The 26,624-nt window shown below is 39.6% G+C and overlaps 2 protein-coding genes across 4 annotated transcripts in view; one reads left to right on the top strand and one right to left on the bottom strand.

The window, feature by feature from the left end:
* The window catches only part of CTNNA1 (catenin alpha 1), a 316,163-nt gene that overhangs the window by 54,800 nt on the left and 234,739 nt on the right, over positions 1–26,624 (bottom strand). For all 3 annotated transcript variants that reach the window (XM_058541329.1, XM_058541339.1, XM_058541348.1), the window contains exons 8-9: positions 2,925–3,005; positions 1,569–1,721 (exon numbers count right to left, since the gene is read on the bottom strand). In XM_058541329.1, coding sequence (XP_058397312.1) covers positions 1,569–1,721; positions 2,925–3,005 — 234 coding nt within the window. The remainder of the gene's footprint in view (positions 1–1,568; positions 1,722–2,924; positions 3,006–26,624) is intronic.
* Positions 16,100–18,010, top strand: LRRTM2 (leucine rich repeat transmembrane neuronal 2). The gene is made up of 2 exons (XM_058563284.1): positions 16,100–16,103; positions 16,446–18,010. Exons 1-2 carry the CDS (start codon positions 16,100–16,102, stop codon positions 17,990–17,992), a joined length of 1,551 nt encoding a protein of 516 aa, XP_058419267.1. The 3' UTR covers positions 17,993–18,010.

Here is a 26,624-nt window from a genome sequence, read left to right as displayed (position 1 = left end):
TCCACTAAGCCACTGACCTTGAGTGGCACAGCCCTCTTTGTTGGAGGGACGCAAGACAAGTGACCTTAGGCAAGTTGTTGAACCTCTCTTAAGCCTCAAGTTTCCTTACTTGAGAAATGTTATTGTGGAAAGTCATTGTATTTGCATACACCTGGTACACAATAGGTGTTCAGCAAGTGTCAGCCGTGCTGGCTAGAGAAGCTGAGGATGACACAGCAGGCCATAAGAAAGAACCCTCCAGCTACAGTACAGACAAGGGTTGTAGCTTGAACCTCTGAGGTTCAGCCACCACACTGACCCCTTTCCCATGCCACTACTGGTACCTATTATCCAAGGCTGTGGGCTGGTAGTGACCCTGCTTCCTGCTTAACAGGCACACTTTCTAATATGTAGGCTACATATAGGAGGCTGGCTTCCTGAAGACAATATTTGTACATTTGGAGGTTACACCTCACGCTGTCACGTGACTATTGTGAACAAGATTATACTTAATGGAGACACAAAATGAAAGTCATCTGATTTTAATTCCAAATGCCACAATCATTAACTTGAGTTGCAGACTGACCTATGTATTCTGTACATAATTAATTCAGGTCAGAATAACACTTAGTGTTCAAAGAAAACTAGATGTAAAATTAGTAATGCATTTAATGTGATTACTGAGGTTTTCCTTGAAATATTTTTATGGTATTAACCTGGCCTAATGTCACTATAAATCCAAATGTACAAGACAGACATTTTACATAAAAGGCTCATTTTCTCTACTTACATAATGACCAACTTAACCAAATGGTCTATGGAATATCTTTTCCAAATATTAGATGTTTCACATTTAAGGTTACAAAATCAAATAACTTGGGTATATGCTTACCATGTGTCAAATTTTTGAAACAAAGTAATAGTGAATAAATTAAATAATTACATAATTTCAGTTATCAAAAGGTAGGAGGCAAGCCTAACCTACCTGGAAATTAAATACCAATTCACTCCTCTTTCTGTCACCTAAAAAACTAACCACTTACATACAGATTTCTATTGTTCAAGCATATCAAAATAGCAGCATGTTAGAGCTCAGTTTCTTCAATTTTAAAACAAGATGATTGGGCTGAGTCTATGGCTCAGGCAAGGGTTAAGCACTTGACATACACCATCTCTTTTAGACCTCAAAATTAATTCTGAGAGACGTATCATTAGTATCCTCATCTTACAGACAAAAAATGGGAATTCAGAAAGGTTAAGTAACTTGCCAGGATGCAAGCCCAGGCAGTGTGATTCTTGAGCTCTAGCTTTTCTAGCCACTCCTTCCTTGTACAGTGTCTTCTGAGTTTAGGCATGTCATGATCTATCTTTATCTGCATTAGGTAGAGATCTTAAGTTTCAAGATAGTGACTCTCTATATTTAATCATGTACATAATTAATGTAAACTGATCAATATGAAAGACTTTCATCTTATACATATTGTATACTAGGTGAGCCCCCAAAATTTTCAGCTGATTAAATAATGTGATTAAAAATCACCACTTTCCACCAAATTACCTACAGTTAATAAAGCTGCTAATACACTTACCTCAATCAATTTGTTGGCATGTTCACGGAAAACTTGGGCATATTCCTTAACTTCTTTCTCATTTCCATTCTTTGCAGCTTCAATCAATACTAAAAGTGGAACGTTGGTTTCCAGGAACGAATCTGAAACGTGGTCCATGACAGCTTTGCGGAGCTAATAATTATTAAATTGTAAAAATTTGATTTTATTTCTACCAAGAATCTAGATTTCTTTTTTCTCTTATACTTTTAAGTCTAATGAAAGCTCATGATAGCTGGGCTGCACTTATGAGGACCCCTCATGTAAGCCATGCAGTTATATAATCTGCAACAAAGGAAACATATGATCGTGGAGACAATGATTTACACTACAGTTAGAGCATTTCAGCAACAGAATCTCAGTTTTCAAGATAATATCCTTTTTTCTTAAGAATTACAAAACTAAAGCTTGTATCTTAAAGGAATAATACAAAACTGAACAGAAAGCAGCTCTGGGCTGAATTGGCACATAGCCTTGGAATATATGTAATCAGCCTAATTCGCTAAATAAAAATGAGAAGAAAGGAAAAAAGCACTTTCTGGTTTATCTGTTCAGGGTTAGCATACTATGAACCTTAAAACTGCAAGGTTATCTTTATAACTATTTCTAATACTATTTCACCAAAAGGAAAATGAATAAAGATACAGTCCATCTTCAATTTTGCTTTATATTAGACATGAATAACAAAATCTCTCTCCATTAAGTCTGGAAATTATTTGTATTAGTATTACAACTTCTTTTTAAACCTTAATACATTGTTTTATAAATTCAACCCTACCTTTTTTAAAGACTAAAACTCAATTTGATTCCAAAATGTTAATGGGATTATTTAACATTAAATGAAGAGATTCTTTCCTCTGTATTTACTAACTCAGAAAATTGAGTACCCCAAATATCTCCATACCCTCCATATTTGTACTGGAAGCACATCTCCACCAAGGGTCTAAAGGAACTGTGAGTGTGTCATCTGAAGGGGGCAAGTTAAATTACTGCAATTTCTATCTCTACTGTTCGTAAGCTAATATCAGAAGATCCTTCAGAGTACTTTCACATGTCCCCAAGTCACGTTAAACTGATTTTCTTACCTGTACATCCTTTTCACACTACAGCTAATTTATTCAGTCTATCCCAGTGGGACTGTATTATTCCAGGTCCCCAAGAGATTTTATTAGCCATTTATAAGTTTATTAGCAACAAAACAAACAGAGATTGTCAGTTTCCTGTGAAAATCCATCCTTTACCCCAATAAAATATACGGGCCCGGTATTTGTTGAGATTTTAACCAAAACTACACAACTGAGAACTTGGGAAAACAATCAGCACTTTCTTCCTGCTTACCTGTCTACGCAAGTCCCTTGTCTTCTTGGTCATTTTATCTATTGCAGAATTGAGCGCATCACTTCTTTCTTTACGTCCAGCCTGGAAAAAAAAGAAAGAGATGCACATTTTAGTAATTCACAAGGAAAGTGAATGACAGCTGATAGTTATTTGCACTCAAATCAACATTGAAAAAACAGTCAATTTTTTTAGCCCAAAGTTGGAAAATAAGGAAGGGCAGAGGAAGGTGAATAACCATGTGGTTTTGTTCATAAAAACCTAACCATACAACTCATAGCTGTATCTGATGATGGGAATTGAGGGAGTTTTTCCAAAATAAAAGAAGCCAAGAGACAAGACTTTTGTTTCAAGTTCTACTTGAAAAATTAAATTTATATTTTAATTCAAGGTTCAGCATACACTAATTTCATTAATGAACGTGCTCTCCTTGAACTGCAAGCAAGAACAGGTTACACCTGATTTTGATCAACTTTCAGATGTGAAGAAGGTCAAAACGTGAAAGATGGCACCTGGTGCTAAAACAATGTGAAATAACGAATTTTAAGACTAAGATGAACCATGATGGGTCAGAGTTAATAATGTATACTATGCAGCTCGAATAAGAATACTTTGTAAGGGCCGGCCCCGTGGCTTAGCGGTTAAGTGGGCGCGCTCCGCTACTGGCGGCCCGGGGTTCGGATCGCGGGCACGCACCAATGCACTGCTTCTCTGGCCATGCTGAGGCCGAGTCCCACATACAGCAACTAGAAGGAGGTGCAGCTATGACATACAACTATCTACTGGGGCTTTGGGGGAATAAATAAATAAATAAAATTAAAAAAAAAAAAAAAAACAATGCTTTGTAAGATTACTTCAGCCATATTTTTTAAATTCTAGGCTAAGCTTAATGTAGTTCTATTGCACAGAAAAGAACATATTAGCCACTCTGAGAAAGGTATATAAATCAGCATTTCTTCAGAGGTCAGGGGGTTGAGTTAAGATTTGCCCCAGAGAACATTCTAAGCAGAATCAAAATAGATCATAGTTGAAAGAAAAGAGACAAAGGTAGTTATCCCAGGTAGAGCTAGCCATGTGCTTGGAAATACCTAGTAAGACATCAGCTAGGTTAAACTATGAAGTATATTAAAAGTTTTTCCTTACAGAATGCCCAGCCAATAAATGTGGCTCTTTCTCTAAAACATATAGTAATCACAGGAGAGATACAAATGCACAAAGGAAGTTAACCCTGTGTTCTACCTTTGGCTGCCCTCATGACATTCTGTTATGGATATGCCATCAGTACATAAACCAGCACTGCAGATGAACGATTGGGGATGGGGGAAATGTGTTTATACATTTGCTGAGTGCCTTTTATGTACATTTGTTACGCACTTTCTCTCTTATCCCCAATCCATTAAAAGGGGACAACGACACTTGTCCCTCTGCCCTCATCTCTATGGACTGCTAGAGGAGAAAAGAGAAGGAATGTTGAGGGATATAGATTATTTAGCAGAGGACAGAAAGGAGACAAGAGGGGACTTATGAATATTACGAGCTGAAATATAAGCGATAAATTGATATGGTCACTATCAAATCTGGTCAAGGTCACATCCCTTACGTCTCCCCACAATACTCCTGTACTGCCAATAAAATTAAGCAGTCAACTAACGTTAATGGGTAAAAAAAGAGTCTCAACAAAAATTGATTCAAGTATGAGAATTTCTACCTGCAGGAATAAACTGATTTATTCACAGCCATCAGTCAGAAAAGAAAAGACAATCTCAAAAGTCAAAATACCAGGACCTAAGGCAAAGGAGGATAAAATTGAATAAACAAACAAACAAAAATCAAACTGAACTCATAATTAATGCTTTAATCAGGAAAGTCTCAGCACATTCCTTAGACACTCAAGCACTCACTGCAAGAAAATTTCTCCAAATAAAGCCAGTAAAGTTTGCAAAACCCAGTAAAGTAGCCACATTTCTTAAGTGTTTCTAACAGATCATTTATTCCAGAAAATACCTGTTATCTGAAACCCAAAGGTTGGGCTCAATGACCCTATGAGAGCCCAATCCCTTGTAATCTCAAATGCCGAGAAATTTCCTCAATTTACTTTGAAAGTTATATAAAAGCAAATTCTTTTCTTTTTTTTTTGGTGAGGAATACCAGCCCTGAGTTAACGTCCGATGCCAATCCTCCTCTTTTTGCTGAGGAAGATTGGCCCTGGGCTAACATCCGTGCCCATCTTCCTCTACTTGATACGGGACGCCGCCACAGCATGGTTTGACAAGCGGTGCCTGGGTGCGCACCCGGGATCCGAACCTTATAAAAGCAAATTCTTAAACTTGACTTTTGAGGGAATTATAGTCACACAGCAAAATTCACTTTAAGATCCAACCCACACCATGAATCTGTTAATTCTGTCTTTGTCAAACTACCCTAAAAATCAATTTGTCTTTCCTGTTACTTTGGGAAATAGAGGTTTACGCCTCATTAATCAGAAGGGGGCAGTTCCGAAGTTATTTACTGAAGCTTTTAGGTTATACTAGACAGACCATCTTTTACATCAAAGCATCGCTTTAAAAAAAAAAAAAGGTCTAAATAGCAAGTTTAGGGTTCCAATCATTTAAAATATAATAGGGATGAGTACACACACATACACACACTTACAATCTTAACAATGAGCATGATGAAAGTAGAAAACCTGCTGATCTGTAAAACAAGATTTTACTTCTCGTTTAAATTAAAGCTGTTATGATTTTTTATTTCTAGTTTTATCTAAGCCAAAGTAAAGTTGCTCGATGAATCTGTAAAATAAGTGACTCTGGGCCGGTCCCATGGCTTAGCGGTTAAGTGCGCGCACTCTGCTGCTGGCGGCCCAGGTTCGGATCCCGGGCGCGCACCGACGCACCGCTTCTCCAGCCATGCTGAGGCCGCATCCCACATACAGCAACTAGAAGGATGTGCAGCTGTGACATACAACTATCTACTGGGGCTTTGGGGAAAAAAATAAATAAATAAAAAAAATTATAAAATGAGTGACTCTCAGCTCCCACCTAACTGAGAGATTCTATTCCACTGAGCAGAGAGAGACCACTTAAAGGTTCACTCAGTTTTGATATGTATGTCCCTGCTAAGCAGTGACAAAGAGCTTTCTAAGAAAAAGATAAGATATGTTTGGATTTCAACATAAAGCTTCTCCTCAGCAAGTAAATATCAGCTGAGCCGAGGAGAGGCAAAGGTTATTAGGTGGGACAGCCTCTAGCAACCAGTCCTAGCTCACAGTGGAAGGGCTTTCAAAGCTCATCTTTAGCAGAAGCATGAAGAAGCCACTTCACCTTCCTCCCACGTGGACAGACTTCTATTTATTTAGACATACTTTTTACTGAGCACCTACTCTGTATCCATTGGAGTGGGTAGGACTAGACATAATCCTTCTCTCAGGGGATTTATAATCTAAGATAAAATAATTCAGAGCAACACCTAATTCAGCAATACCCTGTATGGTGCTGGGTCGGGCAGGAGTTCTGAATGACATCATAGTGGGTGAGAGTAGTAAGTAAAAACTATGCAGAAAGTTACATTTATGCTAGGCATTGAATTTTTAAAAATATTAAGGGGGCCAGCCCCATGGTGTAGTGGTTGAGTTCAGCATGCTCCACTTTGGCAGCCCAGGTTTAGATCCCGGGTGCAGACCTACACCACTTGTCGGTGGCGTGGCCATGCTGTGGCAGCGACCCAAATATAAAATAGAGGAAGACTGGCAACAGATGTTAGCTCAGGGCGAATCTTCCTGAGCATGCATGTATAAACAAACAAACAAACAAACAAATAAATGAGAGAGAGATAATTAAGTAAATAAATAAATAAATAAACATTAAGAACTAGAATTTCCTGGAGGATTTACTCATTTTGGTGGTGACTTCTCAAAGAACAAGCATTTTTTTTTTCTTCCAAAGAACTGACTCCTGCTTCAGAAGGAGTAAGCATTCTCCTATAACAAATTCACAACTCCCCAAACCACTCGTACCTTTGCCACAGATGACACCTCAGTGCTGTGCCTGGTATGTATGTGTCCACCAATTCTTCACCCATACCCTACCACCTCTCAGCTCCCTGACTCCAAGGGAGCATCTCAAGGCGCATTTCAGTCCCTAGAAATAATGTGACAAAGGTTCCCAGGTGAGCCTACAAAAGACTACTCAACCTAAAAGGTAAGGGCACAAAATAAACACAATGCTTCCAGGGAAAAACACACAGTGAAAACTTCCATTAATACTTTCAGGGGAAAACGTGCTCTAATTTGAAGGATCTACATGGTCTCTTCAGGGATCTTCTGCCAGAGGCTTCCTTCTCTTTTGATTTTGCACACTCTCCCTACTAGAGCCCAGCCATTCCCATTACTTCAATGACTATGGTCACTCTGCCATCTTTCACGCTATGATCCATCTACACTGCATTTTAATTCTTCAGACATGCCATGCTCTCTCTCACCTACCTGGAATACTCTTCCCCCCTTCTTCTAACTCTTATTCATCCTTTACATGAGATATCACACTTCCGTGCAAGAGCCTCCTCTGGCCACCCTCAACCCTAACTTCCAGCTAGGTGTCCCTCCAAAGTGCTCCCACAGCACCTAATGCTTCCCCTCACAGCCATTCTCAAATCATACCCTGGGATAATTACCTGTTGACCTGTCTTCTCCCACTGAACATGAACAAAATGAGAAAACAGCGACCAATTATAGACATGTTTAAAAGTCACAGGACTCAACGTGTGATCTATGTGGCAAATTATCAGTCTCCTGCATTCTTGTTATTAGTGAAAATATAAGGCTTTTCAAATAACCCCAAATACTGCTTTCTATCTTCATTTCAATCTACAGTAAGGATGGAGAAAGTAGCAGAGGAGGGTAAAACCCAATGTTTTGGCCCTGAAACATTTAAGGACTATTTAAAAGGAAACAAGAAAGTCTGATTAATTTAACAGGAAGGTCTAATTTGACACAATGCCTCCATCAGCCATCAGAAAATTAGACAAAATTTAAAAACTAAGAATCATGGCATTCCACAAGACCCAAGTCAGAATGGGCACCTGAAGCCCTCCCCCTCCCCACCCTCCCAAGACAATGAGGGAGAGAAAGGAATTGAGCAGCACTTTCATCTTGGGGTACAAAAAGGGAAAACTGAGGCTGCCATCCACAGAGTAGAGGCCTTTGAGTAAAGCAGGGGGTGAGGAACTTTAGAAAGGAAGTGATATCTAAGGTGCTGCTGGAAGGCTTCAGAGAAGAATGTGGAAGCTAATATTAGAGAGACTCTCAAGAAAAATGTTTGAAAACCAAGAAAGACTGGCATCTATTAAAGAGTCAATCCATGTCTTCATGAGTAGGACTAAAAGGTCTGCAGTGGGCTGGGCAACACATTGTCATGCAACATACATTTAATGAATAACATGAGAAGCAATTTGACCCTAGTTGTTCTACCTGGCCCACAGAGGCTGATGGGCTCTGCATAAACTGAATATGTGACAAGACTCACCGGGAACCTTAGGCAAAGACTAAGTAGCTTAATATTAGAATATAATGGTTATATAGTCCTGCATTTCCAAATTCTCTCAAAGAGTACCCTCTCCTTAAGGTTACAAGGAACAGAAGTTTCTAGTTTGCCTAACGTTACCTATTATATCCTAAAAATTAAAAAACTAGGTAGGAACTCTAATGTTACATACTTGTTATCCTACTTTCCTTCTCCTTCCCCTCACAGAAAGCAGAAGTTAGAAATGACTCTACTGGTTTGTCTAGGTATTTTCTCAGATGATAGCTAGCCTTGTTCACCACTTTCACATTTTTCTCGGCTCGGTGCTGTATTACACCTAAAAATATGCCCAGGTATCTGTCTAGATGTTCTATGAGTTCTAATAAGTTTAGGTATTTTCAGCTCTGGCCAGAGACACATGCTAGAATATGGCTTTTGAGGTATTCCACCATGGCGTAACTACACCATGTCCAGTCACGTGGCTGTTATTGTACAGAACTATCACTAAGTAAACCACAATGAATATGTGGCACCTTTCCACCAAATTCTGATAGATCAGAATGAGAATGTGAACTATTCCTTTCTGTTCCTGGGGAAAACAATGACAAAATCCATGATAAAGAAGTGTTAGAGAGGCAACACTAAGAGGGTCCTGGCACAAGTTGAAGCATATAGCTGAGATACTCCAACTGCTTTTTGAGACACCAGATTTCTTCTTCTTAAAACGATAGTAATCATCTACTTGTTAAATAGCTGCTGTGCATAATAAGTTGGAAAGTTCTCAGAAGCACAAACAGGTATATAAAGCAAAGAGGCATACATAGTAAGTATATAAAGGTCATAGAATAAGACCTTAATTTTAAAGCTACTAATAATCCAGAGAAAAAAGATTCAGCTGTAGGGTTATTTCAGAAGGATTTTTCAATTCTTAGTTAACTGGTAAAATCAGGCTAAGATTTGTGATAAACCAAGGAAATCTTTTGGTTTCTATATTGATTTAAAAAAAAAAAAAAACTTTCTAAAGTGCTCTGATCCTCTTTGCCCTACTAAAAATAATGGGTTAACAGGAAATCTTTGTTTACTGAAGATTCTACAACATCTCATGTTCACCAACTGGTGCTGGATCTTTAGGATAATTTGGCAAGTGTGTGTGTGTGTTTTAATATTAAGAAAGATTCTCATCAGTTCTGCCATTCATTAAAAGTATGTAGAACAAAAACCATAAAACCTTTAAAAGACTAACTAGAAGAAATATTTATAAAATAAGTGGCAAACAAAATTAATTTATTTAATAAGCAAAAAAGCCTTACAAATCTTTAAGAAAATAACCAATTTTAGGAGTAGAAAGTGGGAATGAGCAAATGAAACACACAGACTACAGAAAAGAGCAAAAGTGACAATATACCTACACACAAAATGATGCTCAATCTCACTCATAATTAAAGAAGAACAAATCAAAGAGAGCATTTTTCACCTATCAGATTCACATATATTTTTAAAGTTTGCTAAGCTTCCGATATGGTGTTATGCGGGGGTTAGTACACATTTACAGACTACTGAAGGAAGAATAAAATGGTTTAAAACTTTTTGAAAGGCAATGTGGCAATGTCTATCATATTTAAATACACACACCCTGTAACCCAGCAATTTTACTGCTAGGAACTTACCTTGTATATAAACTTGCCTAAGGATGCAAAGATATTAAAAGTATATTCATTTTATACTGTCTGCAAAGGCCTCAAAACAAACTACATCTCCATAAATTATAGCACAGCCATACAAGGGAAAAAGCTATAAAGCCATTAGACAGACAGACCTCTCCCCTCTCTCCGCCAAATAAACGTACGCGCGCACACACAAAACAAGCAGCAGAACGGAATCTACTCCCATGGCAGCTCAAATCTTAGCAGGCCCTGTTTTAGAAATACCGAGGTCAATGTCTCAACAGCAGCTATAATGTTGACAAGCTGCAATAAGCTGTTCCTAATAAGAAATGATCTTGCTCTCTTTGGGCCAAATTTCTGTTACTGATTTTCTTTGCATTGACGACATCACATGTTCAATTTTTTTTGCTTGTCTTAGCACATGTCACTGTCCCTCCACCTCAGAGTGCATTAAGGGGGTTCTGATGGAATAACATTTCCAAGCTTCAGCAACCAACACTGCTAGCATCTAGCCAATATACATGCAAATTCATCCCTTTAAATTTAGCCAATTGGGTCAAAAAACCCACTAAAATTGAAAGGGATTCTTCAAGTAAATATGAATGGGTATCTGAGCTCTTAATTCTATCTCGTGCAAATGGCTGTGTATAGCCTGTGGCAATCTATGTAGGCAGGAGGAAGCACATCTAAATAGAAAGCTATTCAAAACATAGAGCGGGAGAAGCAGGAAGGACAAATCCAAACTCGGCTATATTTCAGAATAAAAAACAAAGCCTGCCATGCACAGGAAGGGGGAAACATGAACACCATGAAGCTACTGGCAGAACAAGAGTAAGAAAACGTTTGGCAATATAAATTTCAATCAGTCTATGCATTAGTCAAGACTTCAGGATAGTTCTGTTTAGTTTGATGTCTATGGTAGGAGAAATAAAAGACCTTCATGGTTTAAATGTACCTCTGCCCAAACTTCTATGGAAGATTTTCCCTCACCAAATGTCCGACTTAGATGCATCACCCCAAGATTTACTGCTGAATTACCTAGCCCTGGGCACAGAATACAACGCTAGCACAACAGAATTAGGCTGTCACATGATCCTAGCCCTGCAATCCCCCAACAGCAACAACTGCCAAAACGTACATGATTCCAAAACCAGAAGAAATCCCAAACTTTATAAGTCGCAGCGTCAAAAGAAACAGAGCTCACCATCACTAGTGTAACCATCACTCCTTCCTACTGCTTTCTCAGTCATGTTTACTATTACTAACAAGAGAACAAAAGGACTTTTAAAAATCAAAATCAACGAAGGGCAGGGATGGGGACAAGGATTCAGCCAAAAATGGGGATTTTAGAGGCCTAATGTGGACAGTCTACTTTTTAAAAGGCTTTTGAAAGGAAAGATTCCCAGCAACACAGATACTTATTTACACTCAACAGTGGTTCCCTGTGACTGCACCAAAACTCTAAGAGCCTAGAATTCTGAATGCTCTCAGATCCCCTGCTCTACCTGGGACAACTACTCTTTAGCCCATCTCGAACATGACAGATTGGTAAAGCCATCAATCCTTACATATTCTATCTGCCTCTGTCAGATAGGTTCTGTTTCTTGGGAAGATAACAAGCTAATATTTAGGCCAAATCCCAGTGGTTTTTCCTTTTTTATTTAAAACCATTTCAAAAATTTAAAAGAACAGTCGCATCTTTGCCTCCAAATACAGGCATGTTTGAAAGCATGAACAACTCTAGGATTTACCATAATCTTTCATCCTCTTTCCCTCCTCCCTACAAAAGAAGGCCAGTAAAACTCACCTACTCTAATATAGATCTTTTATTTTCTTTCTTCTTTTTTTTTTTTCTTGTGAGGAAGATCAGCCCTGAGCTAACATCCATGCCAATCCCCCTCTTTTTGCTGAGGAAGACTTGCCCTGAGCTAACATCCGTGCCCGTCTTCCTCCACTTTATGTGGGACACCGCCACAGCATAGCCTGACAAGTGGTGCGTCGGTGTGCACCCAGGATCCGAACCCAGGCCGCCAGCAGCAGAGCGTGCGCACTTAACCACTACACCACGGGGCCGGCCCCCCCCAATATAGGCCTTGATACAACAACATAGGCCCAAATAGGTGGCTGCCAACTAAGAACCCTAAAAGGTTCTTAGCAGGGGACATACTCAGACCCACAAAATCTAGGACCTCCACCCTAAAAACTGCTATCACCTTTTGATAAACACGAGGAGATCCTCCAAGTAGTGATCAAGACTGGCAGCAATAAGGTTTATCTTCACATACTTCTCCAGAGCACCTCTGTGCAACAACTCTGTTGCTGGCGTGTTACAATTTTTGGAGTTGGACATGATTAAAGAAACATTTGACTTTTTAGCATAAAGCAGAATCAAGCTCCCTCTCTACCTCACAAGAATAGAAAATTTCATGTATATATCTGTACATCTGCTTCCTCAAGTGGAGAAATTATTCTCCCTAATCAGCAATACATATTAAAAGCAAACTTTCGTGTAGAGGAACACAGATAACTACAGCACCTAAGCCCTGCTGCTTGACTGACTTAATTTGCTTAAAACCATTTACAGAGAGGAGAGATGGGTTAGATTTTACTTCTCCTTTGCCTTGTCATGAACAACTAAAGCAGTGAAAATTCAAACAGATGATTTGGAGAGTACCTTCCAGGGGTTGTACTGCCACTTTAATTAAGTCAAAGGCTTATGTATGCAGGATAAAGTTGCTCTAAAATGAAACCAAGAAAAAGTTTAATTCAGAAAGAACATGGGTTTCTTTTTAGGCTTTTTACATAAAGAAAGAGAAAGATCAAAAAAAATTCCAACAACGGGAACTGTGTACTCCACCAATTTTAAGACAAATACCATGTCTTCTTTGGTTCCACAGTTTGAACCTTTTGAAACCAAAGGAGGGCAAGTGAGCAAGATAGTTGGTAACCTAGAAGGAACTGTGTTCTCTGGATACTGTGATACAGCAGGCATTACTGCCCACTTCTCCAGACGCATCAAAAAATAATTACTCTTGATTGCATTGGTGCTTCTCTGGGCAATTTTCCTTGCCCACAAATCTGTTATAATAGTACCGGGATAACATAATTTAAGCATTTTCCATTTGCTAATATATAAAGAGGTAGGCCAGGCAGACTAGAGAGCAGAAAGGAACCAAGAATCTAAAGGAAAGGAGATGATTTTCCTTCTAAATTTTCACATACAACTCATTTCTAATCGTGGGTGCTCTAAATCCAATTAACTCTAATGCTTTTTTCCACCTGGAGCTAAAGTGGTTACTTAGGGAAGAATTTAATCGAGCTCTTCCTGCCTGGCAAAAGTTTTTTTCAACAGTGGGTGGCTGTGTTCATTCAATAAGGGTATTTACAGCATCCCAAGGGCTTCTTTCCCTTTAAAAAAACTAAGAGAGACCACCCCATCAGACTTCTCTCCTTGGAAGTTTTGGGAGCAAGTTCCTGCAGAACAGTAACTCTGAAAGTAGGGTCACAGACCCTGTAAGAATCTGATTAAACCTTATCCACAGAAAAATGCACAAGCAACAAAATTCTACAAGCTAGTCTATAGACCCATGTTAAGAACTTCTCGCCTACATACAGATAGATAATGGAAAAGATCAAGGTCACTGGGCAGTGACATCCTTGAGGTCTAAAACAGGACCTTTCCCTCCCCCTTCCTTAACCAGCAAGCAAGAAAACAGTGGGAGCACTAGTGCAGGCTCATTCCTGAGAATGTGGGGCTCCACTCCATGGGCAACTCCGGCTTGGGGACTTCTTTTTGGCCGGGGGAAGCTGTCTTAGAACCACATTGCAGCCCAAGACTCTGCCTGTTGAATCTTTCCTTCCTCTCTCCTTTCAAAGCTATCAGACCTGCCCTGTGGTCTGAAGACTACTGGCCCTCAGAATATTTCTGCTGTCTTTTCTCTCCCTTGATACTTCCCAGGCATTTTCCCCAATAAAATTCTTATACTTCTAATCCCATCTTGGGGTCTGCTTCTAGGGGTCAAACTATACACCTGTAGCTGCTGCCATTTCCACAGCACCTTTACACAGGGTTCTGAGGAGGGGACCCTGGAGTCTTCCAGTCCTCACTCCAGTACCACACTCCAACACAGAAACTATACCTCTTAGGACAATGACTTCTTAGACTTGCCCAGCGGGATGAAGCCCCTGGAAGCCAAAAAGTCAATGATGTTCTGGTTTCACAGACATCATGGGTAGTTTTGAGATTTCTGCCTTCAGGTCTGAGACAAGACCCACTAAGAGTAAGAGCCAACAGTATGGGAGAACTTGACATGGAATGCCAAATCAATAAGGTAAGATGTATAAAAGGCCTTACCTTTGTCAGGCCTGAAAAGGACCCTGACTCATGCTAGAAATATCTTTCACGTTTATAGAACAATAAACATGAAGCTGTAAGTTCATAACCAAAGTTCTAAAAAGTGATGACACTATTCAATAGGGAGAAGATAGAGTTAGGTCACGTAAAAACAGCCAAAGAAAAAACCTATTTCAAAGTATGAGTGACCTTTTGTATTCACTAGAGAGATTCTAACAACCGTTAGTATGAGACTCAAAGTCAGTTCTTAAGTGTGCCAGTAGGAGCTATTACACGTGCAAATGTTCTATTAGTTGAGAGCCACAACGCCCCAAACCTAGCATCAGCTGAGGCTTTCAGTGGAAGGAGCAGGTGAGATTCTGAGGTAAATACAAGAGATCATGTCAGAATCCAGTCATGCTGTATCACTTCTCCTAAATCATTTCTGTTCCACTGTTAACACTTAGGGCATGCAGTATTAAATGACTGTATCAACCTACCCTTTTCTTCTAGTAAGACATTCAAAGATCAAATCAGCATTATTTTTTAATCAGAATCGTGATAAGATATTGTTACAAAAGAGGAAAAAGGACAAATCTTTTTAGAGTTCCCCTGAAATTCTCAAAGAGCAAAATGACCAAAGGCTTTGTTTTGCAAGCTTTTTTTTTTTTTTGCCCTTTATTCTTGGTCTACGATGTTAAGCTCTTAATGACAAAGAAGCCAAGCCCACTTAGCAAGTTTACCAACACATCTAAAGCAAATTGTAGTCATACTTCTATTTTAACCAAGCATGACAACAAGGTGATTGAGTAGCTTTCCAAACTACCAGAGCAGCAGGCACTACCTTGCATAGGCTGGCGTTAGATCAGCACTTCATAAATCGTGCAGGCTCCTGCCCATTTAGATGATCTCTCTATGCAGAATCGGCAGTCTAACACTGGCTCTCCCAAGCATTAAAAATCATTACTCTGCTAACCCAACTCACTGTTCAGACGGGTCTTCTTGAATGCAGCCTTTATTACAACCTCACTGCTGCTTCCTACACTGAAGGAATACCATGTTTTTAAGTCAGGAGTCCTTCTTTCTCGCTTTATTGTAATCAGGGGGTCTTACAACGACGTCGATACTGTTAGAAAGCACGGTGCTTTATAACAGTAAAGCTTCTGGAAAACCCAAACAAAAGACACGTCATCCGGTGACGTCAGCCTATATACAGTTCTGTGTGGTCGCAGCACATAAGCAAATCCATTCTTGTGCCGTTTCTCGGAAAAGCTTTTCAGTAAATGCACTCATGCTGCTCCAGAAGCTCTTCTCTGCAACAAGCCGCCCATCTGCCATCAACAAGTTAAGACGGAGAGAACTAACGGCTGCAGAAGGGAGAGGGTGAAGCTTTGATTAACCAGCTGAGCAGTCAGAGGAGGATGAAATTAATAACTTATATTCAAAACTGATTTGGGGGATCAGAGTGGTCACAGAAAATGAAATCAATGCTTTCGAGAGGAATCTCCTAAGGAAAAAAACCACTCACCCTGGTGGATTCAATTTTACTCAGAAAGCCTGGGACACAGAAAACTGGTCAAAGGCTCCTGCATGTTAGAGCCTTTTACAGACTCACTGCGTTGAGTCTAACCACGACTGAATGCAGCCTCCAATGTGCTCAGAAGAATGGGTAAGTCCGTGCATTTATGTGTCTTGTACAGTCAGCAAGGAAATCATGCTTTTAAAATAAGCCACTGAATTCCCATTTTATGAAGGAAATCATTGTTACATTTTTGGATTTTGAGGTTTAGGTAAAAGCATATATTGCTGATGACAGGACATGTTTTATCTTCTTAATGGTTGTTTTGTTGTAGTCATACTAACAGGGTTAGTTTTTCTGCAGTAAATGAAAAATAAGTTAGATGCAGTGAAATCCTTTGCCATAACATTATGTTGGTTTTTTTTTTAATAGCCCATACGTTCTGCTGAAAAATATCCTATCTTCTTGTTTTCCTTAAATTATATTCTGCAGGCTTACATTTCAAGTGGCCATTAGGGGCCCCTATGCTGGCAGCAATATATGCAATGAGTATGGTTTTAAAAATGCTGCCTGCCCTGGGTATGGCGTGTCCACCCAAATGCCGCTGTGAGAAGCTGCTCTTCTACTGCGACTCTCAGGGCTTCCACTCAGTGCCAAACGCCACAGACAAGGGCTCTCTGGGCCTGTCCCTGAGGCACAATCACATCACAGAGCTCGAAAGGGATCAATTTGCCAGCTTCAGTCAACTTACCTGGCTCCACTTAGACCACAATCAAATTTCAACAGTAAAAGAAGACGCTTTTCAAGGACTGTATAAACTTAAAGAATTAATCTTAAGTTCCAACAAAATATTTTACTTGCCAAACACAACCTTTACCCAACTGATTAACCTGCAAAATTTGGACCTGTCTTTTAATCAGCTGTCATCTCTGCACCCAGAACTCTTCTATGGCCTTCGGAAGCTGCAGACCTTGCATTTACGGTCCAACTCCCTGCGGACTATCCCAGTACGCCTGTTCTGGGACTGTCGTAGTCTGGAGTTTCTGGATTTGAGCACAAACCGTTTGCGAAGTTTGGCTCGCAATGGATTTGCGGGATTAATCAAACTGAGAGAGCTTCACCTAGAGCACAACCAGCTGACGAAGATTAATTTTGCTCATTTCCTACGGCTAAGCAGTCTGCACTCGCTCTTCTTACAATGGAACAAAATCAGCAACTTGACGTGTGGGATGGAGTGGACCTGGGGCACTTTAGAAAAGCTAGACCTGACTGGAAATGAAATCAAAGCCATCGACCTGACAGTGTTTGAAACGATGCCTAATCTTAAAATACTCCTCATGGATAACAACAAGTTAAACAGCCTTGATTCCAAGATCTTAAACTCCCTGAGATCCCTCACAACCGTTGGCCTCTCTGGCAATCTGTGGGAATGCAGCCCTCAAATATGTGCTTTGGCCTCCTGGCTGGGCAGTTTCCAAGGTCGGTGGGAGCATTCCATCCTATGCCACAGCCCTGACCACACCCAAGGAGAGGATATACTAGATGCAGTCCATGGATTTCAGCTCTGCTGGAATTTATCAACCACTGTCACTGCCATGACCACAACTTATAAAGATCCAACCACTGAATACACAAAAAGAATAAGCTCATCAAGTTACCATGTGGGAGACAAAGAAATCCCAACAACTGCAGGCATGGCAGTTACTACTGAGGAACACTTTCCTGAACCAGACAATGCCATCTTCACTCAGCGGGTAATTACAGGAACAATGGCTTTATTGTTTTCTTTCTTTTTTATTATTTTTCTAGTGTTCATCTCCAGGAAGTGCTGCCCTCCCACTTTGAGAAGAATTAGGCAGTGCTCAGTGATTCAGAACCACAGGCAGCTCCGATCCCAAACACGACTCCACATGTCAAACATGTCAGACCAAGGACCATATAATGAATATGAACCCACCCATGAAGGACCCTTCATCATCATTAATGGTTATGGACAGTGCAAGTGTCAGCAGCTGCCATACAAAGAATGTGAAGTATAATATCTACTCATCATCAAAAATTACATCAGATAAGTAATCTATTTTACATAGTAGGGGCTAAATACATAGCTAATTTTTACCAATGGTGACATTAAGCCTAATTTTCCAAACCAAGTGGAGACTTAAGTTTTTGAAGTGTTGAAGTATTTTTAATTTTTTTTAATGAAACCATATTTTAAGTGTTAAATGAAGCAATGCTCACATTAATTTGCACTCTTGTTGGAAAGTCTAAAAATGCTTACTTCAAAATAAGACATTTCATGTATGTAATTATATACTAACCGTGTGTAAACATTTACACTAAGGTCTCCATATGCTATTTTTTTCTACTGAAAACAGTTTGAAAAGAAGCTACTGAGCAGGAAAAGATATGGATCAATACTTGTTTGATCATTGCTCTCCATCCCAAGTACCACAACTGGCTTGCTGCTTAAAAGGAGACTTAGCAAAGTTCTCTTGTATGATAATTTGGTATTTACTCAAATCTACAATTTACTGCCAGTGTGGGAAGTAGAATTTCATATATGCCGAAGACTGGTAAATATTAAACACTCTTCTCCCACAGTTTTTGCCTGGGTTAGTAGATATTATCAAAATCCACATCATGAAATCTGAACCCTTTATGTAATTCTAATAAGCTGAGTGACTCTAATATATTCAAACAATGAATCCAAGTGATTGTGAAAAGGTCTCACCATAATGAAATCAATACTAAATAATTACACTGACTTCTTATCATCCATCTCTAGTTTGACTCATAATAGACACGCTGATTTTTGTGGCATTTAGACAATTACTTTAAACTAGTATTAAATTACCATTTCACTAATTAGTGTACTAAATCCTACATTTACATTTATACGTGAAAAAAGATTTAGAAATTATTTTGGAGAGAAAAGAGATAAACTAAGTCAACTTAACAATCCTATGACCTGCTCCCTCTAGTTTGAAAGCACACACAAACATGCACACATACCCACACACACACACACACACACACATACTCTCTCCCCCCCCCCCACTCTTTCTCTCTCTACTGTCATGATCAAAGATGCCTTGACAAAGGGGTTTAAACCTCTTTCTTCTGCCTTTTCCTGATCTTCAAAGCTCAAAAAGCCAAATTAAAAATAATGGCTAGCAACAGGCATAACAGATTCTTGTTAGGTATACTAGAAAGGAACCATGAAAAAAATCACTTAGTAAATATTATATGCTAAATTTTGACCTTTTAATAAAGATGCATATTCACACTATAAGAGCAGTTTCTTCTAAGTAAAGGGAACAACATATTACTGAGGCAGACCTTCTCGTGGTAGAACACTCTACATGCCTGTGCAGCCACACAGTAATAACTCGAAGGTGGCGCAAAGGTGAGGGGATGAAAGGAAAAGGCAGCATTTTGAAATCTGACTGGCAGAAACAGGTTAGCTGAAGTTAAAAGGCAGCCAAGAGTGAGGCAAACGGGTAACTGTACATAATCGGCATCAAACAGGGCAAGGCCCTGGGACTTGTAGCTGAAAAGGAGAGTGGGGGAGGTTCTCTAGTGTTAAAATAAACATCCCATAATTAACAAATGATAATGATGCCACATTCTTCACACAGAAAAGAGCCACAAGTATTTTGTTTCTTCAACTATGATTTTTACAGAGAAACTGTGACACATTTGGGATTTAGATGCAAGTTACCAATTCATACAGAATTTTTCCATTAATAAGCTTCCATGTATGTAATAGCAAAAACCATGAAATTAGATTACTGACTTGATTTTAGAAGACAGAGCATTTTTACAACTGACATTTACTGTATGTGAAAAAAGGCATAAATCCTTAGAGAAAACCACTACCATAAAAAAGTTACTTTTTCCTTAACATGACCATTAACATGATATCCTTCATTCAAGGCATATTTTCTTCCCAGAAATGAATTGAAAACATGTTAAGACTACAATTTAACCCATGAGATTTAATTGTAATTTTTTCTTCTTTAATACTAAGAAAGGGGTGTCTACCTACATTTGAAAGAAAATGTGTCTCAGTAAAAAGCAGACAGGATCAAAAATTACGGTAAAAATGTGCTCTTTACATTTTTTAAGGGGGGTGGATTAGTTTGGCACAGTCTCAGCCCGGCCAAGTTGAGCTGATCTTGAGCGGTGAGCATTTGATCTGTTGTTAAACCAGACCCAGGGCCTGCCTGGGCAAGGACAGAAACTGATTTTACAGCATAGAGTGCAGCTCACTGCATCCCTACAGAAGGGATGGATCAGAAGCCCCCATTACAAATGAGAGCTCCACAAGCTAAAATTTACCAACCCATTTATCAGGGTAACCACGGCTATTTTTCAGGGTACAGTTTTGTCACAATACTACTGTGTCCTGAACACACAAGATTCTACTAGCCCTGAAGGATAGCAGAGAGGTATTTTCCATCATTTCAACCACAACCAAAATTAATTGAAACTGTGAGTTGAAGGTTGACAAATACTGGCTGGGAATCCCCACATTAATCCTAAAGATTACAGTTAGTAAAATGGACCATCAATTGGTAAAATCCTTAACATATGTAGAAAAGTAAATTGGAAAAGCAAGTCATTTAGTAATTCGGGGTAAAAGCATAGCCAAGACCACCAAGGCATACTCTCCAGTTGAAAAATAACTGATTTTTCTGCCCTCCATTTTTCTGGTAATGCTTTCTGAGAAAAGTGAGTAACAGTGCCAAATAGCATTTTCCTTTTTCATGTAAAGCGCAAGCTTCCCTTTACAGTTGCCTATATAGAAGGCAGGATTCTATTGAATTTTGGTCTATTTGTGTTTCGGTATCAGCACAGTGTGAAGATGAGGCTGTTAGCCATATGTGCTCTCTTTACCAACTGGCTAGGGTGGAAGAGTATCACAGCTACACTGCAGATCCTGGTAACACAACGGTAGGGCTTTTGTTTTTCAGAGTAGTTTTATCCTCTTCAACAACCCCCCCACCACCCTTTTTTTTTTTTCCCATTTTCAAGATTAGAGGAAAATGGCCATTTAATCAAGAACCAGAAAAATAATTAAATCTCTCTGGAAAAAGGAAAGCTAAAGAAGGCTATGATACTATAGCCACCTAGAAACCAAGAGCTAGTTTCAAACTATTTACATTCATTTCTGTAGCCTGCCAGGGATTTTAATCACCTTTCTGAAACGCAAGTGGGCTGATAAATTTGCAAATCCACACACAACTGAGAGAATACCCACTGCCAACATCAAATAGCAAAGATACTAATTTTTTAAGCCAAAAATCTGCACTAACACATGTAATTTCTTAATGCGCCTAAGTTAATTTCTGTACCAACTCAATGAATGAAATTGATTGAACTTCCCAACTCCACTAATTATTAAAATCCATCTGCTTATTCTAATGCTAGTCACCAAGAGCTAGACTCTATCTTTCCAATAAAAATGAGTCCTATATAGCACTAGGTTTGAATCCTAAAATTCAAAACAGGCATGTCGTTTTCTTAAGGCATACTACCCACACACAGCCATCAGGAAGAAAAAGCTTCAAATGCCCTGTTCTTTCTCTAAAGTGTGGATATCAATATGAAATTTTTAAAGAATATTTTTAGAAGCTAATTTACATGATCATTTTCCTAATAGAGCAATATAGTGACAGACCTGTCTTAAAAGTCTGTTTTGGGACATGCTTTTCAGTGCTTCAACTAGAAAAAGACAAGGATAAAGGCGATAAGGCTATCTATAGATATTTAAATATTTCTGTTCCTAACCTAGGGCAAACTCGTAGTACTTGAGTAATTTAAGGCCAAAACAAATAGAAAATGACTATTTAAGCTTTCATACTGCTAATGCAAACATCTGGAAATGTCTGCTACTCCTTCAACTAACCTATTCTTCCTTGGTAATTTTTTAAGAAGTCTGATCTATGGAATGTTTGGTGAATCTTCCTATCAACACTGAGACTGGAAACTAAAAGTACAGTCCCAACACATTGTGTCAATCACCTTAAGAGCCATTTTTTGGGGGGTGGGAGGTGGGCAAGCGGGTTGGGGGTGGTGGGAAGAAAATACTATTATACTGGGGGTCTGGGGGGGTGGTAACAAAGTGCAGTGTACGGGAAAGTTTTGTTATTAAAATTGTGTATACTGTAAAAAGTGAATGTCTTTTTTTTTTTTTTTTTTTTTTGGCTTTTCCTTGGTAACCTATCAATTTTGACATGTGAAACTAGAAAAACCATTTGTGACTGATATAGAAATCTTAAAGAGGGCCGGCCCCGTGGCTTAGCGGTTAAGTGCGTGCGCTCTGCTGCTGGCGGCCCGGGTTCGGATCCCGGGCGCGCACTTACGCACCGCTTCTCCGGCCATGCTGAGGCCGTGTCCCACATACAGCAACTAGGAGGATGTGCAACCATGACATACAACTATCTACTGGGGCTTTGGGGGAAAAAATAAATAAATAAATAAACAAATAAACAAATAAAAAATAAATTTAAAAAAGAAATCTTAAAGGAACAGTTGTTTTGTACCATGTTCTCTACAATGCCAAACGTGCCAGTTAAAAAAAAAGGGGCAGCTAACCATTACCTGTCTTCATTAAGAGACAGGCAAAACTAGGCTAAAAAGAAAGTAGAGGTAAAGTGGGGGGCTGGCTACAAAGCTACCATGCCAACAATAAACAGCAATCATGCAATAGGAAGCTGCTCTGTCATAAGCCTTAGCAAGTGGACAAAGTTGCTGAGTCCATGGGGCTCACACGGCCTAGGGTTGGCCGCTGTCCCCCACCCTCCCCAACAGTGGACAGCTGCCACAGCCCGGGGAGCTTTAGAAAAGCACTCACTTTCCTATACCCAGCAAACAGCAACTTGGCCTCTACTTCAGAGGTCTGTTGGAGTAGATCCCCACTCCTGGGAGGGAGGTCCACAGGTGCTGACCATGCTGAAATCTCTAGGATCCCTACACGACCTACTCTACTCCAGATACCAGCTCAGGAAGTATGGATAGGGGGAAAGGAAGGGAAGATTTTTAACTAGTGTTCCTTGCTTGGCATAAACATCCTCAGGACAGAATGCTAAGCCTGTGCAGCACTGGGGGCAGAACCTGCCCTGGCCTCAAGGAGTTGACTACCAGGAGTCTGCCACGTTTGCCAGGATGCACTTACTGCTTGCCTGGAGCAGTGTAGCAGGACCAGAAAGGTGGGAAGAAACAAGGCTACCTCTTTCCCCAACACCCAAGGATGAGGGAATCAGAGAGGCTAAGAGAGCTCTCACACCAGGAATCTCAGCAGTAACTAGGGCAGAGGCAGGAAAACACAAAAAACCCACAACATTTTACTGTCAAACTCACCCAGTATGCAATAGAGGGCACAGGTGATGGTTGGTTTCAAACTGCACAAAGGAACAAATTCCTATACTTTATGGAGTTAAAAGCAGAGCTTATTAACATAATTCTCGTACATTTTAATCTTGAAAATCCCATGTAAAGCTACATCTGATTTCTTTATCAGTTATTTTAATTAGTTTTGCCTGTATGCCACAGCATTCTCAGGTTCCCACTCAAATTTATAATAGATTTCTTCATGGTCTCTTTAAAGAGATTTTTTTCTTTCTTTAAATATATCTAACCAGCTGGGTACTCAAGTCTCCCTTAGAGAGACAAAATGTACTACAAATTGTCTTTTACGAAGAGAAAAAGGAAAAAGAGGTGAAAATCATAGCTATTCCAAACATCTCTCCTTAGCATGAGTTCCTCCTCATTAGCCAATGTTTTGGCAACACTCTTAAGGGACAGGTGTTGAGCATCCCCTACCCCTATCTGAAGGGGACGTTAAAGAGCAAGAAATCTCCAAAGGGAAGTACAACGAGGCATCCTACCCTGCAAAGCCCACAAACTGAATATACCATCCCTTTATACACGAAGGCTTAAGAGCAAAGCCCAACCCATGGCCCCCAACTCAGGACCTCCCGCAAGAAACCCAACATGAAGGAGCGTCTGTGAACAACTCGGAAGGCAGGAGCCAATAGCTCCACCATCACCCAAAGAGAAAAGGCTCTTCTCTCACTTGGGAACCAGAATTTTGAAACTGCAGCCCCAGAGACAATTCCCAAAGCCTTTTTAGAACTTTCATCAAGAGACTTTACCAAGAACCACAGTGAAGAGATGTAAAAATGTTATAACTTTAGGGGCCGGCCCGGTGGCGCAAGCAGTTGGGTGCGCGCGCTCCGCTGCGGCGGCCCGGGGTTCGCTGGTTCGCTGGTTCGGATCCCGGGCGCGCACTGAGGCACTGCTTTGGCAAGCCATGCTGTGGCGGCGTCCCATATAAAGTGGAGGAGGATGGGCACGGATGTTAGCCCAGGGCCATCTTCCTCGGCAAAAAAAGAGGAGGATTGGCGGATGTTCGCACAGGGCTGATCTCCTCACAAAAAAAAAAAAAAAAAAAAAAGTTATAACTTTACTGAGTATTCATTCACAATTGTGTTCAGTGCACAAGAACTCCATCTTTAGGCCCTGGTATTTGTACATATACACTATATGTACTGTGTGTGTAGTGCACACACACACACCCACACACACAATCTCCAGGTTGCTTTTTCTGGAAAATCATTAGACAAAAACTCTACAGCCATTTATATTAGTCCACCTGTCCATCATCTTGAGAACAAAAAAGGTCCTCTTGTAATAAACAACATTTCCCATGGTCTAGCTGCCAAATACATAGAAGTCAACTGCTCAGCACCTAAAATCTCTGAAAACAATGTGTTTATCATTTACATATAATCTACTTCTATAAAGTCAAGGAAATTTAGCATAATACATCCATATGCACAGAACGGCTGAAATAAGGATATAAAAAGATCAAAAGCAGAGATTCTTAACTTTAAGGATTCAGGATATGCTTCATAGGATGCAAGGACCTCTTGAAATTATTTTTTTTATTTTTATTTATTTTTCCCCCAAAGCCCCAGTAGATAGTTGTATGTCATAGCTGCACATCCTTCTAGTTGCTGTATGTGGGACGCGGCCTCAGCACGGCCAGAGAAGTGGTGTGTCAGTGCGCACCCGGGATCCGAACCCGGGCTGCCAGCAGCGGAGCGCGCGCACCTAACCACTAAGCCATGGGGCCGGCTTGAAATTAAAACGCAAATTGTGTGTGAATCTAGAGGTTTCACCAGATCCTAAAGGGTTTTGATAACTCACAAAAAAGCCCTAGTAGAGCAATGAAATAGTTATTTCTGGCATACGCTAATTTGGCCTTAATCTTCCTGGTGGCCAAGGCAAAGAACAAAATCAACAACTTTCATCTGATCAAGGAAGCGCACTGATTTGGGGGAAGAGACACTTAAGTGCAAAAGTGTGAATTATTTATAAAATAGAGCCAGCTATAGGAACAATAAGGAAACATGTCAGACAGTATCTCCAAGGAGGTTTTAGGGAACAAGTAGACTTGTTCTTCACATCAACCCCTGAAAAAGCTTTGGGTAAGGAGCCTACACAAGCATGTTACATGCTTTGTGGTGATCTAAACTTTAGTAACCCAAGACCAGAGCTTATAAAGTCATCAAGAATGAATGTGCACCTACTTGGAAGAACAGTTCATGTTTCCTCCTTATCACATCGCTGGGACCCAAACTATAGTGTTCCATCACATAAGGGACCCAGGAAATACCTACTCCATTACATTACAAATCTTCTACACTAGGAGTATAATTTGAATATTAAAAAATCTTCTACTACATCATGAACGAAGAGAAGGACATTTCATGCATCATCTCTAGTTGTGCTGATGATAACCATAAATGTTCTCCTTGAGTAAGAATCTATAAGATGATAACCCATTTCCTAAGTAAAAACACACTTTAAAAAGACAAAAAGTATTTACTGGTCTGAAGAGCTATCAGAAATTTAAATGACTCTAAAATTTAAAACTCATTCTATATGCAACTAGAAAAATCACATAGATTTGAACAGGAGCAAACAGCACAGTGATTAAGAGACCTGCTCCACACTTGGGCCTGTGACACTGAACAAGTCCTTCAACCTCACCATGACTTGGGCCTCTCACCCTTAGCATGGAATTAATTACAGTAACAACCATAGGGAAATTTAATATGTGTAAAGTACTGAGAACAGGCTGGCACACAGTAAATGTTCAATAAATGTTTGCTATTTTGAATAGCAATATGTGGAGAACTAAATGCAATAGATCCATCAAGCAGAGAACAAAATCACATTAAAGACATGTTAGACTCCTGTTTTCCTCCCTAAAACTCTATACTCTCTAATCTTACTTCCCTCACTAAGTTAATGTATAGTATCCAAAATGAAGATTGATAATTAGCGAGAGCTTTTAATAAGCTAACAGCCTGGATATACTTTTTATATCTAATAGTTATATAAAACTGACCACCTTATCTCATAATCAAGTAATCTGCTTTATAAAATGTATTATAATATTAGACATGACATTACTCTGGTTTGGCTTTATAAATCAAGGCTAAATTTCAAAAGATTTAGAATCTCTAACTACAAAATTCCTTCTGAGTAAGGTAGTCACTTGAAATCAAGTAATATCTCCTTTCTTTGTTCAATAAAATTATATAGGACAACATATACTATCCATCATCATAAACAGATACTACTGTTCAAAAG

The sequence above is a fragment of the Diceros bicornis genome, chromosome 1, assembly GCF_020826845.1.
Source record: "Diceros bicornis minor isolate mBicDic1 chromosome 1, mDicBic1.mat.cur, whole genome shotgun sequence".
NCBI lineage: Eukaryota > Metazoa > Chordata > Mammalia > Perissodactyla > Rhinocerotidae > Diceros > Diceros bicornis.
This window is presented reverse-complemented; position numbering and strand designations above follow the sequence as displayed.